Source organism: Phytophthora ramorum (genome assembly GCF_020800215.1).
Source record: "Phytophthora ramorum isolate Pr-102 chromosome Unknown Phyram_PR-102_s0006, whole genome shotgun sequence".
Lineage (NCBI taxonomy): Eukaryota > Oomycota > Peronosporomycetes > Peronosporales > Peronosporaceae > Phytophthora > Phytophthora ramorum.
In genome coordinates this window covers 1974073-1996394 of record NW_027150652.1, presented here as the reverse complement: position 1 = coordinate 1996394, position 22322 = coordinate 1974073, and the positions used below count along the sequence as shown (strand labels likewise).

The 22322-nt window shown below is 47.9% G+C and overlaps 2 protein-coding genes across 2 annotated transcripts; both read left to right on the top strand.

Moving 5' to 3' along the window:
- Positions 1–138: 138 nt before the first annotated feature.
- KRP23_7525 (uncharacterized protein) lies at positions 139–1967 on the top strand (the record flags this gene model as incomplete). The annotated part of the gene is made up of 3 exons (XM_067892854.1): positions 139–820; positions 911–980; positions 1946–1967. The coding sequence occupies 3 exons, from the start codon at positions 139–141 to the stop codon at positions 1965–1967; spliced, it is 774 nt and encodes a 257-aa protein (XP_067744693.1).
- A 1270-nt stretch (positions 1968–3237) lies between these two features.
- KRP23_7524 (uncharacterized protein) lies at positions 3238–4760 on the top strand (the record flags this gene model as incomplete). The annotated part of the gene is made up of 5 exons (XM_067892852.1): positions 3238–3240; positions 3304–3325; positions 3391–3666; positions 3737–3798; positions 4758–4760. The coding sequence occupies 5 exons, from the start codon at positions 3238–3240 to the stop codon at positions 4758–4760; spliced, it is 366 nt and encodes a 121-aa protein (XP_067744692.1).
- Between the last annotated feature and the right edge of the window lie 17562 nt (positions 4761–22322).

The following is a 22322-nucleotide window of genomic DNA, read 5'->3' as shown; positions in this document are numbered from 1 at the left end:
CGATCGAGGGGGCCGCCTGCTGGGCGGACGGACACTGGATTGGCCAAAACGAATTATACTGTAGCCAATCAGAAGACAATTTAAATTCGGGACAGGAATGACAATCACTCACAAAAAGATTTGCGGCTTTTCATCATCATGACCAGCAGCGGCATGTGGAGCTGCGTTCTCGCTCTGCTGCTGACGCTGTGGACAGCGGACGCCCAGAGCGCGTCGCCCAAGCTCATGTGGTGCGCGAGTCCGCTCACGCCGGCGTCGCTTGAGTCGCCAATGGACTCGTGGATGGACGTCCTGGACACAAAAGTCGCGATGGAGCTGCTGAACGAGGCCGTGGTGATGATCTCGTACGACGTGTCCGTATCACACGTCACAGACGCGAAGCCGGAAGGCGTCCGGGTCGCTCAAGTGAGCGAACTGTCCTTCCGTGTAGCCGTGGACGGCTCTCCGTACCGCCAGTCAGCCACGACTGTGGACGACCGAGAGCCGCTGGTCGCAACTGCCAGTGGGTATTTAGTACTGGAGCTGCCAAGGGGCCATCATGAAGTGAAGCTGCAATGGCGGAAACGTGGAACGCACGTGCTCAAATGGGCGCTGGCTAGTGATATCCTGGACGGGTTTGCCGGCGGGAGGAGTTTGATCGTGTCGGCCCAACACCGCTACCTTTGGCACACTCAACCTATCACTGCGCTCTCTCTGTTGTCTGTAAACAAGTGGGAAGCCGTTCCCGGGATGGCGGTGAGCTTTCGCTTGTCAGAGGCGGCGACGATGCGCTTCTTCTACCAGTTGCCCGTTCGACCCGAACTGGTCCAATATGCACGTGGTTCGTTTTCTCACCTCTGCTATCGTAGGCAGTTGCTTTGCTAGACGATGTCGTGTTCGCTGACTGTGCGTTATGAATGACTGGGAATAGATACAGCAGCATACGATGAAATCGAGACAGTGCTCGAGATAAATGGTCTACGCTATCGAGAGACGGGGTCGTACGGAATAGTGGAGGGGTCCAAAAAATCAACCGTGCAGCTTCGGGGCAGCATTATCATGGATCTTGTTCCAGGCGAATACAGTGCTGTGCTATGCTGGAAATCCCTTTTAGGCTCCAGTCGTCCGTGGTATTCAACTCCCAATGCGTTGGATGGCTTTGCTATGGGGCGGGTTTTGGCTGCTGTTGGTGAATGGAGCATGGACTCCGTGTCTGTATACCATTTAGAACAATTCAAGCAGACTCCAGTCGGAGAGTGGTCGGACGTTGGAGATTCAATACTTCAGTTTACACTTCCCAAGGCAACTCAAGTTTCTCTGAGTTACAACCTACCTCTCTCACAGATGGATAATCCACAATTTAGCAGTTGGACAGAAGAGTCATGGAACCGCGTACAAACTCGACTGGTAATTGATGGCATCGCATACAGGCATGTGTCGTCTCTGGTGGATGGAACTGTTCGTGGAATCAAAAATGCGCGAGCAAGCATGGTGTTGCCGCTCGCTGGGGGTAGTCACACAGCGAGGCTACAATGGAAAAACGTGGACGGAAGTCGGTGGCGAGCCGTATCATTTATCACAGACCAGGCTTCGTCCTACGCGTCCATATTCATCAGTGTGAATACTTGGAACAACGACCCGAAAATTATTGCGCCTGATCTCGTTTCTGGTGAAGAAGACAAAACCTTGGGAATCGCGGGCATTTCTATTAGTGATACGGATGGTGAGATGGCACTTGACTACGAGGTGACTGTGAGCTTGTCAGTCCAAAATGGCGTGCTTTCGCTTGACCCAACGCCTGGAATCACGTTTGCTTCTGGCAATGGTGACCGCAACGAATTCTTGCTGTTTAGCGGGACGCTCACTAATGTAAACACATTTCTAGCTCACGTGTGGTACCGGAGTTACTTGAATTGGTACGGCGATGATGAGCTCCGTGTGAAGGTGGTTGACCAGGGTGTTACAGGATTCACAGCCGCCACAACTGATGAAACGTTCATAGTGATACGTATAGCATCCGTCAATGACCCACCACAGTTGATCGTCCCGAGTACCCAACTCTTGCTTGAAGATCAGCAAATTAGCATATTTGGCGTCCGGGTTCATGACGTCGACCCTGCGTTTGCTCATAGCAACTCCACTTTTGAGATCCAGCTATTTGTGCTAAGCGGCGTGATTTCGCTGGGGTCTACAAAAGGGGTAAACATCACAGGGGGGGATGGAGTGGCAGATCAGCTGCTTCGCTTCCGTGGCGATCTTCGCTCTATCAATACGGCATTATTCGAGATCAAATATCGGCCAGATAAAGATTTCAACTCGCACCAGCACGTGGAGTTGTTGGGTATACGTGTGAGAGACTTCAACTACCTGGATGGTACTGTCACGGATGCATTCAAGAGTATTTCACTCGAGGTTCAGGACTCTAATGACCCAGTTTTGATAGTACCGCTAGAACTGTCGTCCGTTACAATTCGTGGATATGCCATTAAGTTGCTGGGTGATATGACAGGCAGCAAACTTGTGTATGCCCACATGCTGTCAATGACACCCCTAGGAGAAATCCAGCTTTCTACATTAAGCAGCGCGTTCCCAACCGGTGTGAAAAAACTTCCTGTCGGCGATGAACCCTCAAACTGGATCAATCTGAGTGGTCCTGCCGATGATATTAGTAGCATTTTGCAATCGGTCGTATTTGTTCGTTCTCCAACGTTCTACGGCTACGAGGTCATATTTATCCGATTGAGTGCTGCCCCCTCTTTTTTAATCGTTGAAGACTCGACAATTCAGCTGAAGTTGCGCGGCAGCTCAGCCGAGCCTTTCTCAGTAACTGATGTAGCTCCTCATCGAGGTAGGTGTGAAGGGGGGACAACAGTATCAGTGACTGGGAAAGGATTTCAAACGCTTCCCGACGAAACACTATGGTGTCGATTTGGCCGAAGCCCGCTTATGCCAGCCACAGTAAAGTCCGACACAATTCTGGAGTGTGTGTCACCTCCAGCAAGTACAGAAGTTCCGAAGCCGACATTCGTTATGGTGACGAACAGAAATGACTTCTTCTCCAATCCTATTCCGTACGTGTATGAGGAAACGTGGAGTGTGACCTCTGCGTCCCCAACAAGAGGACCCCGGTCTGGCGGAAGTACTGTACTGATCCAGGGAAAGAGCTTTCCTAGCGATGCAGTTTTACAGTGCGCTTTTGGAGATCAAATGTCTCGTGCACGATACTTGTCATCATCTACAGTATCGTGTCAGACACCGATGGTAAGCGAAATTACGTCGGACGTTGCATTGCGGCTAACAACGAATGGGCAAGATTTTTCGCAGTCGCTTACGTTCACATATCGAGGTGAGTGGAAATATGAGTATCAATAAGTCGTCAAGCTTGCTAATCACTTCATTTGGTATCATTAGATTCCCCGGAAGTTTATGGTTTCAATCCGCCATACGGAAGCTCGAGTCGAAGTGATGCAATTGCAATCACGGGGGCCAATTTTTTTCCAGACACGCAGGCCAACTGCTTATTTAACGGGAGCATTGTCACAGCAGCATCATTCCAGTTGTCTACCTTGGTTTTGTGTCTCTCTCCTACTCTAGCTCTAGACGATACGACCGAGTCATTACAGCTAACCGTAGCTGTAGTGTTTGGAGGAACGCAGTATGTAGCTCCTGGTAACTTCAGTATCTACGGTACGTTCCTTCAGGTACTTCTTCTGTTCTTTTCCGCTGATGCTCGTAGCTAAATGATTGTTATTTTCAGCCCAGCCGAAAGTGTCAGGTTCTACACCAGCTTTTATCACGGGAAGCGGAGGTGTACTGAAGGTAAGTGGGTCTTGCTACCAAAATGTAACCTCCCTCTCTTGCCATTTCACGAACGGAGCTACCGGTGCTATTGGCCCTGCAACTTTTGTAAGTCCGTCACTTGTAATGTGTCGAGTGCCCGCTCTGCAAAATCCTGGCTCATGGATCGGACTTCACGTATCGTTCAGTGATACGATTGAGCAGCACGATTTCTCGTCTGAGGCACCCTTTTTAGTTCGCTATGCCCCATTTCCGTCGATAGCATCCGCGTATCCGCTCACGCTACGGCGGGTTGGAAGCCCTGCTCTTACTATTGAAGGTCGAGGAATGATGGACTTCCACAATCTGAGATGCAACTTCGTTGGTGCTGGATGGACGTGGCTCAAAGTGAGCTCGTCTACGTTAGCGTCGTGTGCTACTCCATTTGTATTGGCGAACGGGTCGTTCTCTCGCCAAGTTTTGCAAGTGGAGAGCGTTCTATCACAAACATCCGTTTTAGCTGTTTTCGAATATGTGCTGATGGAACCGATCAATATTCAGTCTGTAACTCCTACGCTGGGGCTGACAGTAGGGGGGACGGATTTGACAATTTTTACTGATAGTACGGCTTTGTTGGATGTTGTGGAGTATTCGACATTGTATTGCAAAATGGGTGGAGACTTGGTCCCAGCAACTACACTAAACCGCTCGTCACTCTCGTGTCGCACCCCAGCAACATTTAAACCAGTGACAGTGCCTGTGGAAATTTGGACAAGTAAGGGCCGCATTCACCTTGAACGCCAAGCACCACTCTTTTCCTTCATCAATGCCATTAAAATGGAGGGGGTAGTCCCATCTCGTGTTAGCACTGTTGGAGGGGTCAAGGTACAGGTGAACACTAGTAATCATATCCAAGGAGATTTAAGGTGCTTGTTTGGTTCGGTTGTTGTTCCAGCCGAAATTTTTGACAAAACGATAGCTTGCGTAGCTCCACCGCACAGTGAAGCTTTCGTTTCGCTTAGCCTGGTGGACGAGAAAGGTGCTGTCGTGTCTGAAAACACTCTGACAGTTGAGTTCTACTCATACGGAGATGTTGTTGTTGTTTCTCCATCGAATGGAATCGTTTTCTCGCGAACGAAGATTAATATTGAGACAAAAGGCTTGCTATCTGCTGTTATGGTTGAATGCAGTTTTAGAAGCAAAAGCGAAAGTGGAAACGCTTCATCTGTAGCTGCTGCGTTTGTTGTTTCCACCACATCTGCAGAGTGCAGTATTCCAGGTGCCTTGTTTACACCGCTATCCCAATTGTACTTTTCGGTTGCTATGGACAGCTTCGTCGTGATTGACGAAATGGAGCTATTTCTTATGCCAGATTTGGTGGTGAAATCAGTGTCACCAACTATTGGAGTCGTGGGCACATCCAACCTAGTTCGAGTGGAGTTGGACGCTGCTGGCCTACCACCAGCCAAATATTTATGCGCCTTTGGAGGAATGATGGTTAACCTCCAAACCCGGACGAATGCATCTACTCTCGAATGCTTGTCACCAATCTCAAAGTCTTCAACAGAGCTTCCATTCGCGATAACCGTTAATGGTATCGATTTTTTTGCGTCGCAGGATTTAAGACAACAGACATTTCGTTTCGTGGAGCAACCGTCTCTATACTCCTTCTGGCCTCAGGTGGGATCAATAAATGGGGGAACAACGATTCAGCTAAACGGTGACGATTTTAGTGAGGACATGAACTTTGTGTGTGTATTTAATGACGATGTCGTGGTGGCAGCAGAGCGACGGAATTCAACGCATGTGTCATGCTCCACGCCTTCATCCACGGCCGAACACGGGTTAGCCACGTTAAGTTTATCAGACTCGGGTAGAAACTTTCACGTCGATCTTCAGCGAAAGTTCCGGTACATGCAAGATCTTCATGTACACGCCGTATCCCCGCCCACGATACCGTTGAATTTTAATGGCGTGGTCCGTGTTTTTGGGAAATACCTCCCATCCTCCTTATCTTGGCAATGTAGAGTTGACTCTGTCATAGAGGCAGGCGTGTGGATTTCTACGACCGAGGTGCTATGCCCCGTTGACTCATTTCTTCTCCCAAAAGCGAGAACAACAATAAGTATTAGCCTCAATGGCCAGGATTGGAGTGAGGCACTTCCCCTTAAGATTATTTCTAGTTTTACCTTGGATTCCATTACACCAAGACTTTTGATGTGCTCGGGCACTGATCAACTCCAACTGGCGGGTACTGGCTATTCAAACGATTCCCGGATGGGGTGTTTTTTCAACAATACGCCGGTACCTGCAATATACGGGAGTGAGACTCAGGCAACTTGCCGTCCACCTTTCATCGCTAATACGTCAACGATAATAGTCACAGTGTCCGGGTATGATGGATTCACTGCGCATGGTGCCTTAGTGGTTTTATGCCACGAGATGCCCGTGATTCAGCTTGTTCAACCAAGCAGCGGTAGTTCAGGTGGCGGAACGCTTCTCACAGTTGTGATGCGTGATTCTCTTGCCGTGGACTCCGTCAAAGAGGTCCGATGTTGCTATGGTCAACATATTTGTTCATTGGCCTCAGTGCTAAATGCATCAACGGTACAGTGCACAACCCCTTCCATGGACTCGGGATCAACCACCTTCAAAATATCATTAGGGACATTGACACTTGGTCTAGTTAACTCCACAGAAGTGAGTTTTCACGTTACGCCGGAGTTTCGTATATCGAATATCCTCCCGCGGCAAGTGATTTTATCCCCAAACTTGACTATATCAGTGTACGGCAGTAATTTTGTGTTTTCTGATGACTTGACGTGCATCTTACGTACCGGCGAGGGTGACTACCTGTTGCTCGCTCAGTGGCGGTCCAACAGCCTCGTAATTTGCTCAAAGCCGGATGGAACAATTGGCGATCACATAATAACCCCCTCGGAAGCCCAAGTACTGCTTACATATAATGGAGATGATTTGATTAACACAGGATTTAACATTACTTTGCTTCATCCACCGGAAGTACGAGTAGTGTCGCCTTTTACACAAGTTGGATCTGAGCCATCGATACTGGTGCTTGGCTTCGATTTTGACACAAGGCTGGGTATGATTTGTAGGTTTGACTCATCCGACAAGTCCGTGACCACACCAGCCCAAATTGTGAATTCAACCCAGATGCGTTGTGGAGTTCCACCCTGGAGCATCGGTAGTAAGCCCACCCAAGTAAGTGTCTGGTCAACCAGTTATGGGCAAATTGGTCAAAGTGAGAGCATTCTTGTTCATAACGTTACTACTGGCAGCATATCGTGGAGATTACAACCGAGTGTCGGATCGACTATTGGCGGTGATACCGTGACGTTAGATTTGAGGGGATTTCGATGGACGAACACTAGTAGCTGGAATTGCTGCTTCAATCAAACGCGGTGCTCGAGTGTGTACCAATCAGAGGTGGATGGACCTTGGCTCGTTAAATTACCATCAATGAATGCGTCAGGATTCGTGAGTGTTTCATTACTGGCGGAGAATGGCCATGCAGCCTTCGAGCAAATATCCTGGTTTCTTTTCGTTGCCCCTCCTAAACTGTGGGCGATATCTCGAAGTAAAGGGAGCATTAAAGGTGGCGATGATGTTGTGGTTCAGGGAGAAGGGTTCTTGCGTGCGTCAAGCTTGCGCTGCCGGTTTGGCAATCTTTCTGTCAATCCCGTCTCGGTGCTTGATAACCGGTTGTTGTGTACATCTCCTCCATCGCAGCTTTTAACCTATCAAAATAGCCACCGTGTCAGCTTTGATCTTCTGTACAGAGATTCGAGTGGAAATGGCGCCGAGAGAGTTGCAGAAAGCAAGACAAAGCGACAGTTCGAGTATGTTGTTTGTCCCGTGATTACCAACATATCTATGATTTACAATGGCGATGAAAGTTCTTTGCTGCATCTGCTAATTACGGGGCTACACTTCGTCGATGAGGAAACATTAGTTTGTCGGGTTGGGACCATTCTGATTTCAGGCCACATAATAGATCAAAAAACAATTGGCTGCTCTATCTACGCGGTGTATAGCCATGGGCAGAACCTGACTGTATCAGTTTCCAATGATGGCGTGGTGTTCTCTCTAGTGACTTCTATTCGCTTTGAAGTTGCTAGACCACTTCAAGTTACTAGATTATCACCAATGTTTGGATCGGTTGGACACAGAACCAGTATTACTGTCTTCGGCGATGGTTTTTCGGATGAATCTCTGAACTGTATATTTGGTTGGGATGATCAAAACTATCACGTTCACGCTGATGTGGTCAACCGATCTTGTGTACGGTGTGAAGTACCCACTCCGCCTCATCATAGCTCTCGGGAGCTCCCAGTTTATCTTCAAACGGTATCCGGCATGGTACAAAGCAACAGATTGCTATATCGCTACGTTCCAGCTATTGTCATTTCTTCGGTGATGCCTGTTCGTGCTGCCGTTGGCCGAACTACCAGGATTTCCATCAAAGGAGGCCCTTTTGTATTCAGCAATGAAACCAACTGCATTCTTGCCCCAAGCCGATCAAATAAGTCTGCACTAGTTTTTCGCACATTATGGAGATCGACATACGAAATTCTTTGTGAAATATCGCCTTCAACTCAGTCGGGCAATTATAAAATTGGGATTGCTCGAAACAGTGTGAATATCATATTTGCTAACGAGTTTATCGATCTGCTTGACGTACCCGTTGTCACAATGGTTATGCCTCGTCAGGGGCCAATAGGAGGAGGCACAGAAATCACACTAGTTGGGATCCACTTTTATTCCGAAATGTCATGCTGTTTCGGCGGCGCCTGCGTTCCCCTAGTACGGCATAATGCTTCGAGTGCAAAATGCTGGAGCCCTCCTCATGCTGCCGGAACGGTTCCGGTGTTGATATCTTCCGATGTGCTAGGAAGAATCGACACTGACTTGGAATTCGAGTTTCGTGGTGCGACGCAGATCCATGATCTAATTCCTCCACTCATCGTGGTTGGAACCAAGCAAGTAGACTTCATTATTGTGGTTGGTGAAAACTTTGAGCCTGGCTCTGTAGTTGGCTGCCGGTTTGGAGATTTAACAAGGGATCTCTCGCCAGTACTCACCCAGAACAGCACTAGTGTCACGTGCCCAGTACCCACCATACCAAAGCGCATGTACTCCACCGTGATTGAGCTAGGTATTATGACATCACTTGAACGTTCGGCAACTCCGGTTGCTCGAGCCTACGTAGAGTTGGCTGAGCTCTCCGTGATCTCGAAAATATATCCAGATATGTTTACCCCCTCAGAAAATACGGTTTTCGAGCTCGAAGGCATATTTGCGTTTGCATCGGAAAATATTACGTGCAACTTCCAGTGCGTCAGTGGAAGTGACAAAACCGTATACACTGGTAACGTTGTTTTCTCGACGGATCAGATTGTAGAGTGTGAACTGTCCGGAAATTCAACTCTGCTCGGTTTGTGCGAAGTTTCTCTATTTCAGAATGGTGTTCAAGTTTCGACTAATAGTTTACCCATCTCAGGACGCAGCCCTATATTTGTGGAGCAAGTTACGCCCTCCACCAGTACGACAGCTGGTGGTACCCTCATCAAAATTGAAGGCTCGGGTTTTCCAGACAATGTTCAGCCGACTTGCCATTTTGGGCTGAAGGGTATTGCAAAAGCCGCAGTTGTATCGAGCTCTGAGATAGCTTGTTCCACCCCTGTTGTAACATCATTAAACAACACCGAGGTAGTAGATATGTGGGTTACCTTCGGCGGGATTAAGTCGCCAGCGGTATCATTTCTGTTCTACACTCCTGTTTACATCCTTGACACCAAGCCGGACTTCGGTCCTGCTGATGGGGGAACACTGTTATCTATCGAAGGAAAAAATATATTTCCAGAGCTTAAGATCAAGTGCTTGTTTGATGGAATCGCTACAGTTGACGCCAAAACTACGATGAAAGGAATAACGTGGTGTATAGCACCGCAAATGAAAGTTGGAGCCCACATGCTGGAGATCATTGTTGAAGGCGCCAGCCGAATCTCAAACACGTTCGTGAACTATGAAGCTGTTCCACGCGAGCAGGTATTCGAGATTAACCCCTCGCGTGGTATTCAAACAAGAGCCACTGAAAGGAAAATACGTGTCTCTGGAGAGAATTTCATTGATTCAGTTACGTTAATATGCACTTTTGATGACATCGAATCACCTGGGGCAGATTTCATATCACCATCCCAAATAGAGTGTGTCGTTCCATTCACTAGGTTGGGTAAGAAAGTGGTTCGGGTGTCGAATAACGGTGTAGACTTCTCTAAATCTTCAGCAGTATACGAGGTACTAGCGAGACTGTCAATTGCTAGCATGTGGCCTCGACAAGGATCGTTTCTGGGTGGTACACTTGTGACTTTGTCTGGTGTGTTCGGGAACTACGAAGGAATTGAGTGCCTGTTTGGAGAAAGAAGCGTGCCAGCTCGGCTCGTCAACTCGTCGCTTATTGAGTGCACCGCACCACCTGGTACGATGAATGAGACTCTGTTGGTCAGCGCTCGCATCTATAATACGTTTGCCCACGTCGGCGATGATGTCGACGTAAATTTTACGTATGTAATAGGACCCATTGTGTCCACCATTGTGCCTTCAACTATATCGCAGATGCAGAAACTAACGAACGTGTCTGTGGTTGGATCCGGATTAAATGCGGTAAACTTGGTGGGCTGCCAGTTTTCTGGTCAACCTGTCTCTCATTTATACCGTGATCGTGAATCCGTTTGGTGCACCTTTGATGCACGCCGGACAGGTATTTTCGAGCTTGTACTTATCTTTGCGGCAAACGTATTTGAATTGATTCCAACGCATCAAACGATTCGCGTCATTTCAGCGATTCAGCCCATGAGCATATCGCCGGTGGAGTTTGATGAACGTGGTGGTATCGCGGCTATTATATCCACTTTGAATATCGTAAGTACGGCGACGTCACTTCGGTGTTTATTTGGCAGCACAATAGTACGGGGGATGGCGCTTTCAGCCTCTGAAATTCGTTGCGTTACACCACCGATGCGTCCTGGGAATATTTCACTCCAGCTGAGCCAAGATAATCACTCATGGTCGGAAAAAACTCTATATCTTGTAGCGTATGCGGCGCCGGTGCTGTTCTCAGCTATTCCTAATCAAACTGTTGCAGTTGGGGGACTTACAATCACAGTATACGGAACAAACTTGAAACCGTTTTTGGATATGAAATGCTGTTTTGGTGGCACGAAGACCCCAGCTGTCAGCATTAACGAGTCTATGGTAAAGTGTATTACTCCAACTACAATCCCTGCTGGAGTTATCTCACTTGGGGTTAGCTTGAATGGTATCGAAACAAGTAGCAATACGATGGATGTCATGTTTTACGATACGCCAAGTAGCTTACGCATCCGATCGATCAAAGAGCTGACTGATGGGCGATGGAGCGCATACGTAGAGGGGGTCAATATCTCTTTGCATGACGAATATGAATGTCGGTTCGATGGAAAACCTAGGCCAGTAACCCCGCGACAAGTGACATCTCATGGGATCGAATGTGTTACTGATCCCCAAATTCAACGAAATCATCCAAGTACAGTAACCCTTGCCGTACATAACGCAATTTTGCTTCACCAAGATGTAATCATAAATTCAGGATGCCCAAGCTTCGTCTATGGACCTTCACCATTGTTGCTGCGACCCGGACAAAGTCATTTGATCTCCGTATCTGGATACCGATTTCATTCTTCAATGGAACTGGCCTGCCATATCGACCACATGAGTGTGGTTGGTGTTGTGAAGTCGGAAGGCACTATGGAGTGTATACTGCCGACAAAAATACCTGGATATTATACACTTCGGGTAACGTGTGCCGCAGGCTTAGAACTGGCGGGGGTCTTCCCAGTAGAATATGCTCATCCTCCGCGAGTTGAAACCTTTGAGCCGAAACTGGTCCCCACAGGAGATGCTTATGCCGTAGATTTTTTTGGAGAAAATTTCGATCGAGAAGACCTCATCTATTGCATGTTCGGATCGGCTGCAATGCAAGTTCAGGCACGGTTTGTCGCAACGCATCACATCAGGTGCTCAACGCATCGGAGTTGGATACCTGGTGAAGTTCTGTTGACGGTGGTTCTCGAAACTTTTTACAATCATACAGAGATCTTATACCAGTCTCCATTTGCATTCACCGACTGGATCAGTAAAGCTGCTTATTTAAATCCGGATTTTGGATCTGCCAGTGGAGGGTATGCCATTGGCATTGCTTTGAACACTTCGAGGAGAGATTATGAAAATAATGTCTGCAAATTTGTAGGAGTGGACACTGAGTTTCATGGAGAGATTTATAGGTTGGGCTCAGATCAACTAGGAACTGTGCGTTGTCAGGTGCCGCGAATGAAACCAGGAGTCTATTCCGTGCTGATTTCACCGAATGGCCGTGATTACCAGTCAACAAGCATGGTATTTTCTGCTCATCTACCAATCCAAGTAACGAGTGTGGATCCTTCACATGGAATCTCTTCACGAAAAATGGTGTTGACAATATCAGGGAAAGGCTTCCATCCGTGGATGCACTTGAAGTGCGCCTTTAAAGGCATGCATGAATTGGATTGGGCCTCATCAAGAGCAGATTACATTTCTGACACCCAAGTGAAATGCGAAACACCAGTCCAAAGGCCAGAAAATGGCGTCTTGCAACTGCTACCAGTAACTTCTCTTCTGTATCCGGAGATGACAACAACTTTCGAGTATAAACAGGAACTTGTATTTCAGTCTATTATCCCGGACAGTGGTAGTACTAGCGGAGGCGTGGCCATCGATGTATTTGGTCAAGGGTTTTCTAGCGACCTGGACATCAGGTGTCGCTTCTCGACTGAATCCTCAAAAGCGACATTCGTGAACGCAACCTTGATTCGCTGTCGAACCCCAGCTTCCCGCGCCATGGCAGTACCTTTGCGATTCTCACTTGGCGACAACAATATATTTAAGGAATATTTCATGTTTACGTACTGGCCACCACACGAAAAGGAGGTTTCGATTACCCCCATTATGGCAGACGGTGAGTTGGGTTCCGTTGACATGGCCTCATCGAAGCTAGAATATGCACAGCTACAACCCGCTTTTGTTACAGCAACCGAGCCGAAGCCAATGATACGGCTTATCCAGCCTGCGTCGGGATGGACACGAGGCGGAACTGTCGTTGCGGTGCATGGATCAAACATGGTCTTTTCGCAAGATATAGAGTGTGTCTTCGGAGGTGCAACGGTGTCAGCAGCCTTCATATCCAGCCTAAACCTCGTGTGCATCTCGCCCCCATTTGCAAAGCCTGGCCGCACTAGCTTCAGTGTTCGATCAGGAGGTGAGCAATGGGAGGTCGTACCCCCCCTATTGTTTGACATGTTTAATCTGCCCAGTATCACTTCAATTAAACCTCTTTATGGCAATGTCCGAGGAGGGACAAATATCGTGCTACAAGGAAATTTCTCTGGCTTTAACAGACCAAGAAACATAGCTTTGTTTTGCTCGTTTGGAGAAGTTGCATTTGCACCTGCGCGACTCACTAACGAGTCCGAGATAAGGTGCACGTCTCCTCCTGCGACTGTCATAACCAGTGTAGAACTGGGTCTATTTTTTGGTAAGGACGATGTTCTTCCACTGCCATACACATTCCACTACAGAGTTGAGCCTGAATTCACTTCGACGACGCCATCTATTATCAGCGAATATGTGGGAGGGTTTGTGAAAATATCTGGCGCAGGGTTTCACGACTCGGGATCTGCGTTTTGTAGCTACTCTTTCGCTCCCACATCTAAGCATCCATTGGTTTTCAAGAGTGAAGAGGAAATTCAATGTCTTCTCCCTCGTTTAAAGCCTGGGCTGGTGGAGATTCGCGTTAGTTTCAACGGAAATGATATCTTGTCAACAGGGCTTCTACTTACTGTCAAGGTTAAACCAACATTGTTGAGCATGACCCCCCAAGTTGACAGCGTATTGGGCGGTGCAACGGTGGAAATCTCTGGATTACACTTGTTTTTCACGGAATCTCTCCGTTGCATATTCGGGACAATGTGGGTAGATGCCTCACTCCGATACGGGAAAGTCGTGTGCACTGTTCCCCCATCTCCATCTCTGTCGAGGGATACACGTGTTAATGTTTCGTTGGTTAGCGATGCCATCCAGTATGCCCCAGAAACGTTCGAGTTGCTATATACCCCGTTACCCCTCATTACCTCTATGGAGGTCTTTCCTGATGTGCGTAACAGCCTCTACCGAATTCAACTTTGTGGACGCTTCCCCAATATATCATCGCCAATGTTCATAAGGCTCGATCAAGGCAAGGATGAAATGAAAACTACTCATATTGTTACTATGAATACTGGAAGAAACTTGAATTCATCGTGCCAAGTGTTTGGAGTGAAGGAAGCAGAAGGCAATTGCTCAATTGGCTGTGACCTCTCAGTGTCTGTCAACAATCAAACCTTTGTTGCCACTGGGAAGCAGATCAAGCTATCTCCCCTCACTCAAATATTGAGTGCTGCGCCATTATATGGATCATTTCGAGGCCATGAAATTGTCCGCATCAAAGCAAAAAATTTGCTGCCTTCGGTTAAACTATACTGCTTATTTGCTTCCAGCATTCGTAAAGACGCTACATTGATAGACAGGGATTATGCAGAATGCGAGACACCCTCTCATTCAGCTGGACCATTTCGAATGGAGGTTGTTGTACACGATGAAGAAGATGAAGCATACGTCTTGAAAGAGTTTAACTTCAGATTTGTTGGAGCGATGGAAATCACTAGCGCTACCCCACTAATTGGTCTTGCTCGTGGGGGAACCCGTGTGGTTATTCGTGGAAAAGAATTTGCCCCTCATAAAGAGCTTCGATGCCAGTTTGGTGAGGTTGCCGTGGCTGCTCTGTACGCAAATGACTCGCTTGTTATCTGCGCTAGTCCTCCCATGTTCAAATCGGAGCACCTGGTGCCTCTTTCTGTATCTTTGGGACGTTCATCTACATTAAAGACGGATGCTAACAAACACATGTTCTCTTATATCGACACACCACGCATCCAACAAATTGTCCCTCGAAGCGGTATGTATAATAAGGATTATGTGATTAAGCTACTTGGTACTGGGTTTGCTCCAGAAATGACGGCAGCTTGCCGCTTTGGAGAAAACGGAGATAGTATCCCAGCGAATGTCACTTCACGAACTGAACTTATTTGCACGTTTAGAATGAATTTATCATCGGATTTTGAGCCAGGAAAAATTCTGCCGGTTGCTTTGAGTATAAGTGGCGAAACGTACATTGAGACTGGCTTCAGTTTCAATGTTTTCAAGCCTGTTGTGCTGACAGGAGTCATCCCGGATGCGATTATACCTGCTCGTACTGATAGGATTGAACTCAACTGTCTGGACGTGTTCCCGTCTCGTGACTGGCAATGTAAGTTTGAGGATCTAAACCTCACTACGATAGCGAGGTTCATCTCGAGAAATAAGATACACTGTGAAACTCCCGTTACTGGATTACTGAGAGCAGGTACAACCATCCTTCGTCTACTAAATGATGGTATTGAGTATTCTGTAAACTCAGTAAACTTGGATGTCTTGGAATTACCTGAAATATTCGACTTTGAACCAAAATCCAGAGAGATACGCATGGCGTTATCTTCGAAGGAGGATATTGTTGACTATATAATTATCAGTGGGAAGAATTTCGTGCCATTTCGACGTATCGATTGTCAATTTGGGTCACTTGGTTCCTTGGGAACCTTTTTGAGCACGTCTCGTGCTCGATGCCGCATCCCAATGTCCCCTACCCCAAACATTGTTCCTGTTGCGATATCCTTTAATGGTTTTGACTTCGTCTCCGCACCACAGTCGTTCGGATTTCTCCAGGGTTTTACGATTAACAGGATCGCTCCTGTCAGTGGTGCTGTGTCAGGAGGAACCACTGTACACATCTACGGTGGAGAATTTGAAACGAACGAAATGATTGAGTGCAACTTTGGAGGTCACAATAGCAGCCTCCTTGCCCGGGTGCTTTCGTCAACAGAAATAATTTGTACAAGCCCCAATGTCTTGTACATAGGGAAAGTTAATATTGGTATTTGGTCTGCGACCCGTCGGTTAGTAGGGAATACTTCGAATGCTTTCACGTACACAAAGGAACCCGTGGTGCTCATGGTTTCTCCATTAGAAGCACTAGAAAAGTTCGAGACACTTTTTGATATCTATGGACGTGGTTTTGTGCACTCACCGCAACTAGGATGCGATTTTAGTGGCAGCAGAACAATTGATGTGACAGGTAGAGGAACGGCTCAAGCGATCTGGGTGTCATCCACGCACATCAAATGCCTCTCTCCAGCGACAAACGAATCGGCAGGCAACATTAGAATTGGCGTGACAAACAATGGGGCCGACTTTGTGCGCGCAAGTCGATCGATGGTTGTTCATTTTCGAACCCAATTCGATATATCAGAGATTTATCCTTCAATAGGGAGTTCTGAAGGTGGCACCGCAGTATTGATCAGCGGCAAGCATTTCGATGATGCTGAGCGATACTGGTGTCGATTCGGTGATAGTAGTGAGGCCTCCAGTGCGACAATCGTAAATGCCGAGGAATTGATATGTGTTAGTCCATCGTTCGCGTCCAACCCGGGTAAAGTTGTCATCTACCTCTCCGTGAACGGCCGTGAATTTGTTTCGACACGCCAGGTTTTCCATTATCAGTTGGGGGCACAACTCTTTAAGTTATCCCCCACTAGAGGTTCGATGGACGGGTCAACCATGATTACAGTCTCAGGTGTGGGATTTTTATCGGATTCTACTTTTTGTCGGTTTGGAGAAACTCTTGTCCGCGCTTTTGTGCATTCAGACTCAGAGCTAGTTTGTATCGCACCTACTAATCGCTACGCTGAGTCTGTACCTTTCGAGATATCTATTAACGATGGAGTGGACTTTACTCAAAATGGTGAACGGTATGAATATGTGCTCGCTCCACGAATCCGCCAAGTGTATCCTCTGTTAGGTCCAGCAGCTGGTGGAACGTTGGTGCAGATTGCGGGCCTGAACCTCTACTCGTCAAAGCTTTCACAGTGTTGCTTTGGAGACCGATATCATTGTGTACACGGATGGCTGTTGAACGACACCACAATCGAGTGCGTGACTCCGCCTTCCCCAGCGAAATTATCATATGCAACTACAGGCTCAAAACGAGTCCCCATACTGTTAGCTTTGAATGGCCAAGATGTCGTTGTTCTGAAGATGCAGTTCGAATATGTACTTGATGCCATAGTTGAAGAGGTCAAGCCAGCCGTCGGTGACACTGATGGCGGAACGATGGTTTCGCTTCACGGTCGTCACTTTCGTTACTCGACTGAATTGGAATGCCGCTTTGGTAACACTCGGACGCTAGCAACATTCTGGAATGACTCGGTAATATCATGCGAGGCTCCAGCACATCCAACAGGGAATACAAGCTTCGGTATTTCTCTAAACGGCCAAAATGTTGCTTGGACAAAGTGTAGCTTTGGATATATTCGTCTCCCGTCGGTGTACAAACTAACACCCGACGCTGGTCCTCTAAGAGGAGGATATGCTCTTCACTTAAGCGGAGACTCTTTCTTGAAGTCTACAACAGTGATGTGCCAATTTTCGCAAGACGATAATGTACTGGGAATTGCGGTGGCTGATTACGAATCTCGCTCAGAAGTAAGCTGTAAAGTACCACCATCGAGTGAGGCTGGAAGTGCATTTGTTTCTCTCTCAGTGGACGGCATTTCGTCCCCTCGCCTACAAAACCTGTCATTTTTGTATTACAAGGATGTCGTCCTTCATACTCTGGAGCCTTGGTTGTGTGATAATGGCGGGGGGTGTAGTCTCTTGATATTCGGTGATAATTTTCGACGAGATGCCCAGCTGGAATGCTGCTTTGGTATGCCTGGTTCTAATGATATCTGTGTTGAAGCTGATTTCATCAGCGACACTCGTCTTCATTGCATTTCACCACCGATCAAGCGTGTAGACACTGTCGAACTAAGCGTAAGATCATTTGATGTCCCGGTCTCCAACCAATTTCTTCTAATGGAAGTTCATCACCCTATCATCATCGATAAGATATTTCCCGTTACAGGCAGATATCTTGGTGGTACCTCGATTTCTGTGGAAGGGTGGAATTTTAGGTTCACACCTCAGCTTTCATGCTGCTTTGATGATGCTCGAGTTCCAGCTACGTTTATCAACGCGTCACGGATTGAGTGCTTATCACCGTCTCTGGGCACAAGAACTGCAATAGTAAGAGTGAGCAACAACGGACAGGACTGCTTGAATGGTGGAGAGATACAAAAGTTTGATTTTCTGTTTCCTGCTTCTGTAATCCAAGTAAAACCAAACATTGGGACGCGGCTGGGAGGTACTAAAGTGCTAGTGCAGGGGGATAATTTCAAAGTGAACGAGTCATCATGCTTTTTTGGTTCAACACAGGCATCCATGACACGGGTGCTCTCAGACACCGAGATAGAGTGTACGACTCCAGCACAGAGCAGCGTGGGGCGACTTCGAGTCATTGTTGCAGACAATAACTTGGATTACTCATCTGATCCCGTGTTCTTTACATTTATCCCTGGGGAAGAGGTAAAAGCAGTGTCACCCCATCGAATTTCTTCAATTGAAGGCGGCAAGGTTATAATCACTACCGAGAATGCTCGTGATACCGCCAATCTGAGCTGCTTTTTTAACGAGGTATCAAGCCCAGGGCTGTATGAATCTTCTTCCAGAGTGCACTGTTCCATTCCCAGACTTACGCCGGGGCACTGGAGCGTGTTCATTTCAAACGATGGCATGCTGAAGTCGCAAAGTTTTGCCATCATCCAACTTGTCGAGCCTCCGCTTATTGCATCCGTAGAACCGCTAACTGGTACGATGGAAGGCGGCGAGCTGGTATCCGTTGTCGGTTCTCGATTGAATCTCGTGTCTCATTGCAGCTTTGGTAAGGAGTTGACATCTGCGTATATCGTAAGTGCAAATCTACTTCAGTGCAAGTCACCAAGCCAAACAACCTACGGTGATGTTCGGGTGAAGCTCTGGGATCACGGCGCTGAGGTTCCATCTCAAGAGATTTTGTTTACCTACTTGAGCCCGGACAATGCTACGAAGCGGAAGTTGGCTTTGATCAGTGATGACGTGCTCCCGCTCTTTGTTCCAACAATTCTATCTATCGATCCGCCCGACGTGCCCATTATTGGTGGAACGATTGTTACTGTCCGCGGCTTCAACTTCTCGAACTCGATGGAGTTGGCTTGTCGTTTTGGCGTCGTTGTTGTAGGAGCAAGGTATCAGTCCTCCGAACAGATAGTGTGCACAACCCCACGGCTTCATCCGAATCGATACGGTGTCCAAGTTTCAAACGATGGTCGAGTGTTTTCAAATAATCCAGTTAGCATTGGAGTGTATACGGACACCTTTGTGGAATACATTACTCCCACACACGGGCCTCAGACAGGTGGGACAGCCGTGACGATATATGGCATGCACTTCAAGAAGAGCTCGAATTTACGGTGCAGATTTGGAGACATGGGAGTAACTCAAGTGATTAAATATGTCTCTTCTACGGAAGTTGTGTGCATTTCTCCGCCTCAGCGTGATCTGGCGTCAGTCGTGCGGCTAACGGTGACAAACAACAACGTCACATTCACCCCAAACCCGGTATTTTTTTCTTACACAACCTCAGCCGACATCATATCGGTAACCCCTTCGTTCGGGAGTATTGTTGGGGGAACAGAACTCGTAATTCGATGGTACAACCTCGAGATTAGCAATAGTGGACGCATTCTCTGTCGCATTGGTAGCATCAACTCTGGTGGCGAGGTACTAGGATCGAATATGGTTAAATGTATCACACCAGGAGCGGAAAAGCCAGGCAAGGAATTGATTCAAGTAAGCGCAAATGGTCGTGATTTCACCGCATCGAACACCTTTTTCGAGTACGTCGAGGACATTGTTATTCACGAGTTGGTTCCCAATTTGGGTCCTACTGTCGATGCTAACACCATCGTGACCATTCGAGGATCAGCTTTCATTAACTCGGTTGACCTCACGTGTATCTTTCGCTCGGGTAAAGTCTCGGCTACTTTCATTAACCCGTCCATGATTTTCTGTGCGGCACCACGAGACACCCCTGGACGAGTGACCGTGCGAGTCTCTAACAATGGAATGGATGTATCATCCAGCTCTGCAACGTACCTGTACGTCAAGGATATGTCAGTGTCACGACTATTTCCTACAACAGGTCTGAAAGAAGGAGGAACTACGGTGTTTTTCCAGGGTAGAAACTTCGTTAACCACACTCTACTGGCCTGTCGTTTTGGTGCGGTTTTAAGCCCAGCAACATATCTGTCGGAATCCGTGGCGGCATGCGTCGCACCTCGACAACTGATCGATTTGCGAAAAACAAATGGCGTTGTGTCGGTGGAGATGACAAGTAACCACGTGGACTTCACGAACAGTGGCCTTGAGTATACCTACTTGCAGAAATGCCCAAGCTCGCAATTCTGCACAAATGGAAATATTCTGGCCTGTCCGAATGGGACGATTTGTGAATCCCATCATAGTACCAACTTTTCGGTTTGCTCTCCAGGAAGTTTTCAATCACGGCAAAACCAAGTGAGTTGTCTTCCATGTCCCGTTGGGTTTTTCTGCCCGGACCATGGAATGACAAAGCCACTATTATGCCGCGCGGGAATGGTTTGCGACGAACACGGACTGCGAACACCAGTGAAAGGATGCCCATCAGGCCACTACTGCCGCAAAGGGACAAAAACGGCAGATATCCGAGATTTTACTACAAACGTGGAGTATTCAATCGACAAGGAGACTCAGCTAGCATCTTTCGTGGAGTCCTCGCGTGCGTGGGCTTTGATATCTCGTGTGTTCCCTGCAATTGGTAGCCGTCGTATTGAACACCCTCCAAGCCTAGCGAATTGTGATTCCAAGCTGTGCATGGAAGGCAGCACCATTCTTGTGGCTGAACGCCCGTACTCGTGTCCGATTGGAACATTTTGTAGACGTGGTGTTGCGGTTCAACAATTACAAGCAAATAATTACAGTGCACCGCAGAGGTGTTATCCAGGATTCTTTTGCCCACGTGGATCCTCCACGCCAGAAGGCAAGGGGCCGTGTCCGACAGGTCACTATTGCCCGGACGATGTCGATGCCATAGTGTGTCCTGCAGGTCAGTATTGTCCTGGTGTCGGTAATCTTCGTCCAAGAGACTGCTACCCAGGAACGTACAATCCTATTCCCCAGCAGTCAAATTGTACGCTTTGTCCGACTGGAAACGTTTGTCCTCAGCCCAAAATGCAGGCGCCTGTACTGTGTCCTGCTGGTTTTGTGTGTATTTCGACCGGGCTTGCTGCTCCAGTACTGCTATGTCCTGCAGGTTATATCTGCAGAGAGGGCACCCGAACGCTGGATCCGTCAGATAGTATCCCCTATCGGCCTATGCCTTGTCCGAAGGGTACCTACTGCCTAGGCGGTGTGGCTCATAACACAACAATTGACTGGGTTCCCAGTCGACCTGAGGGTGCGGTAGCTCCCCAAAGTTGTACCGAAGGTACTTTTTGTGAAGAAGCTACCCCGACGCTTTCTGGTACAGGAGTTTGCTATGCCGGTCATTATTGTCCCCCAGGGTCGAGTGCCCCGACACAAGCTCAAGTGGGGAGTTTTGCTGGAACGACTGGGTCTGTAGCCTCGACAATGTGCTTCCCCGGAACATACACCCCCCTAAAGGCTACTGCAGAATGTGAGATCTGTCCTGCGGGTCACAGCTGCCCGGGGTATGGAACCTATATTCCATCGCTCTGTCCTCGTGGATTTTATCGATCGCTGGCGGACAGCATTACATGCCGAGCTTGTCCCGAAGGTACGTGGTCTCCGCATACAGGGCTGGCAGATATTTCATATTGCGAGATCTGCCCAGCCGGACGAGTGTGCGGTAGTTCCGGCATGTTTTCCATGGCCTCGAGTTTGCCGTGTGCAGCTGGGTATGTTTGTGGCGAGGGAACAAACAGACGTGCACAGTTTGATCATTTGTGCCCTGGGGGTCACTATTGCTCGTCAGCAACTCCGATTAGTGAGCAGTACACGCATGTGTGCGAGAAAGGCAACATTTGCGTCCGTGGAACGAAAACTATCGAGAAGAACAAAAGTAAGTGTCCAGACGGCAAGTTTTGCCCCCTGGGTACAGCTAACAGCAGCAGTATTTACATTAATTGCCCTAGCGGTACATGGTCAAGCTCAAGTGAAGACGAATTAGTGGATTGCAGTATTAGACCTGTTCCAATTTGTGATAAGCTGCCGGAAAAGCAGTACTACCCCCAGTTTACCTACGATTTCCAAGGGAGTCAAGTAAGTTTTGACTCCACGGTGGAGACCAGTCGGACGGGCGAAGTGGAGGTTGTCAACGTGGTCTACCCTGTGAATGAGTCTGCGTCAGTGTCTTTCTGGAAAAACGATACCATTGATGCCATTCGTGTTTGCCCAGCGAAGATGAGTACCAGCGGTGGAGTACTCCT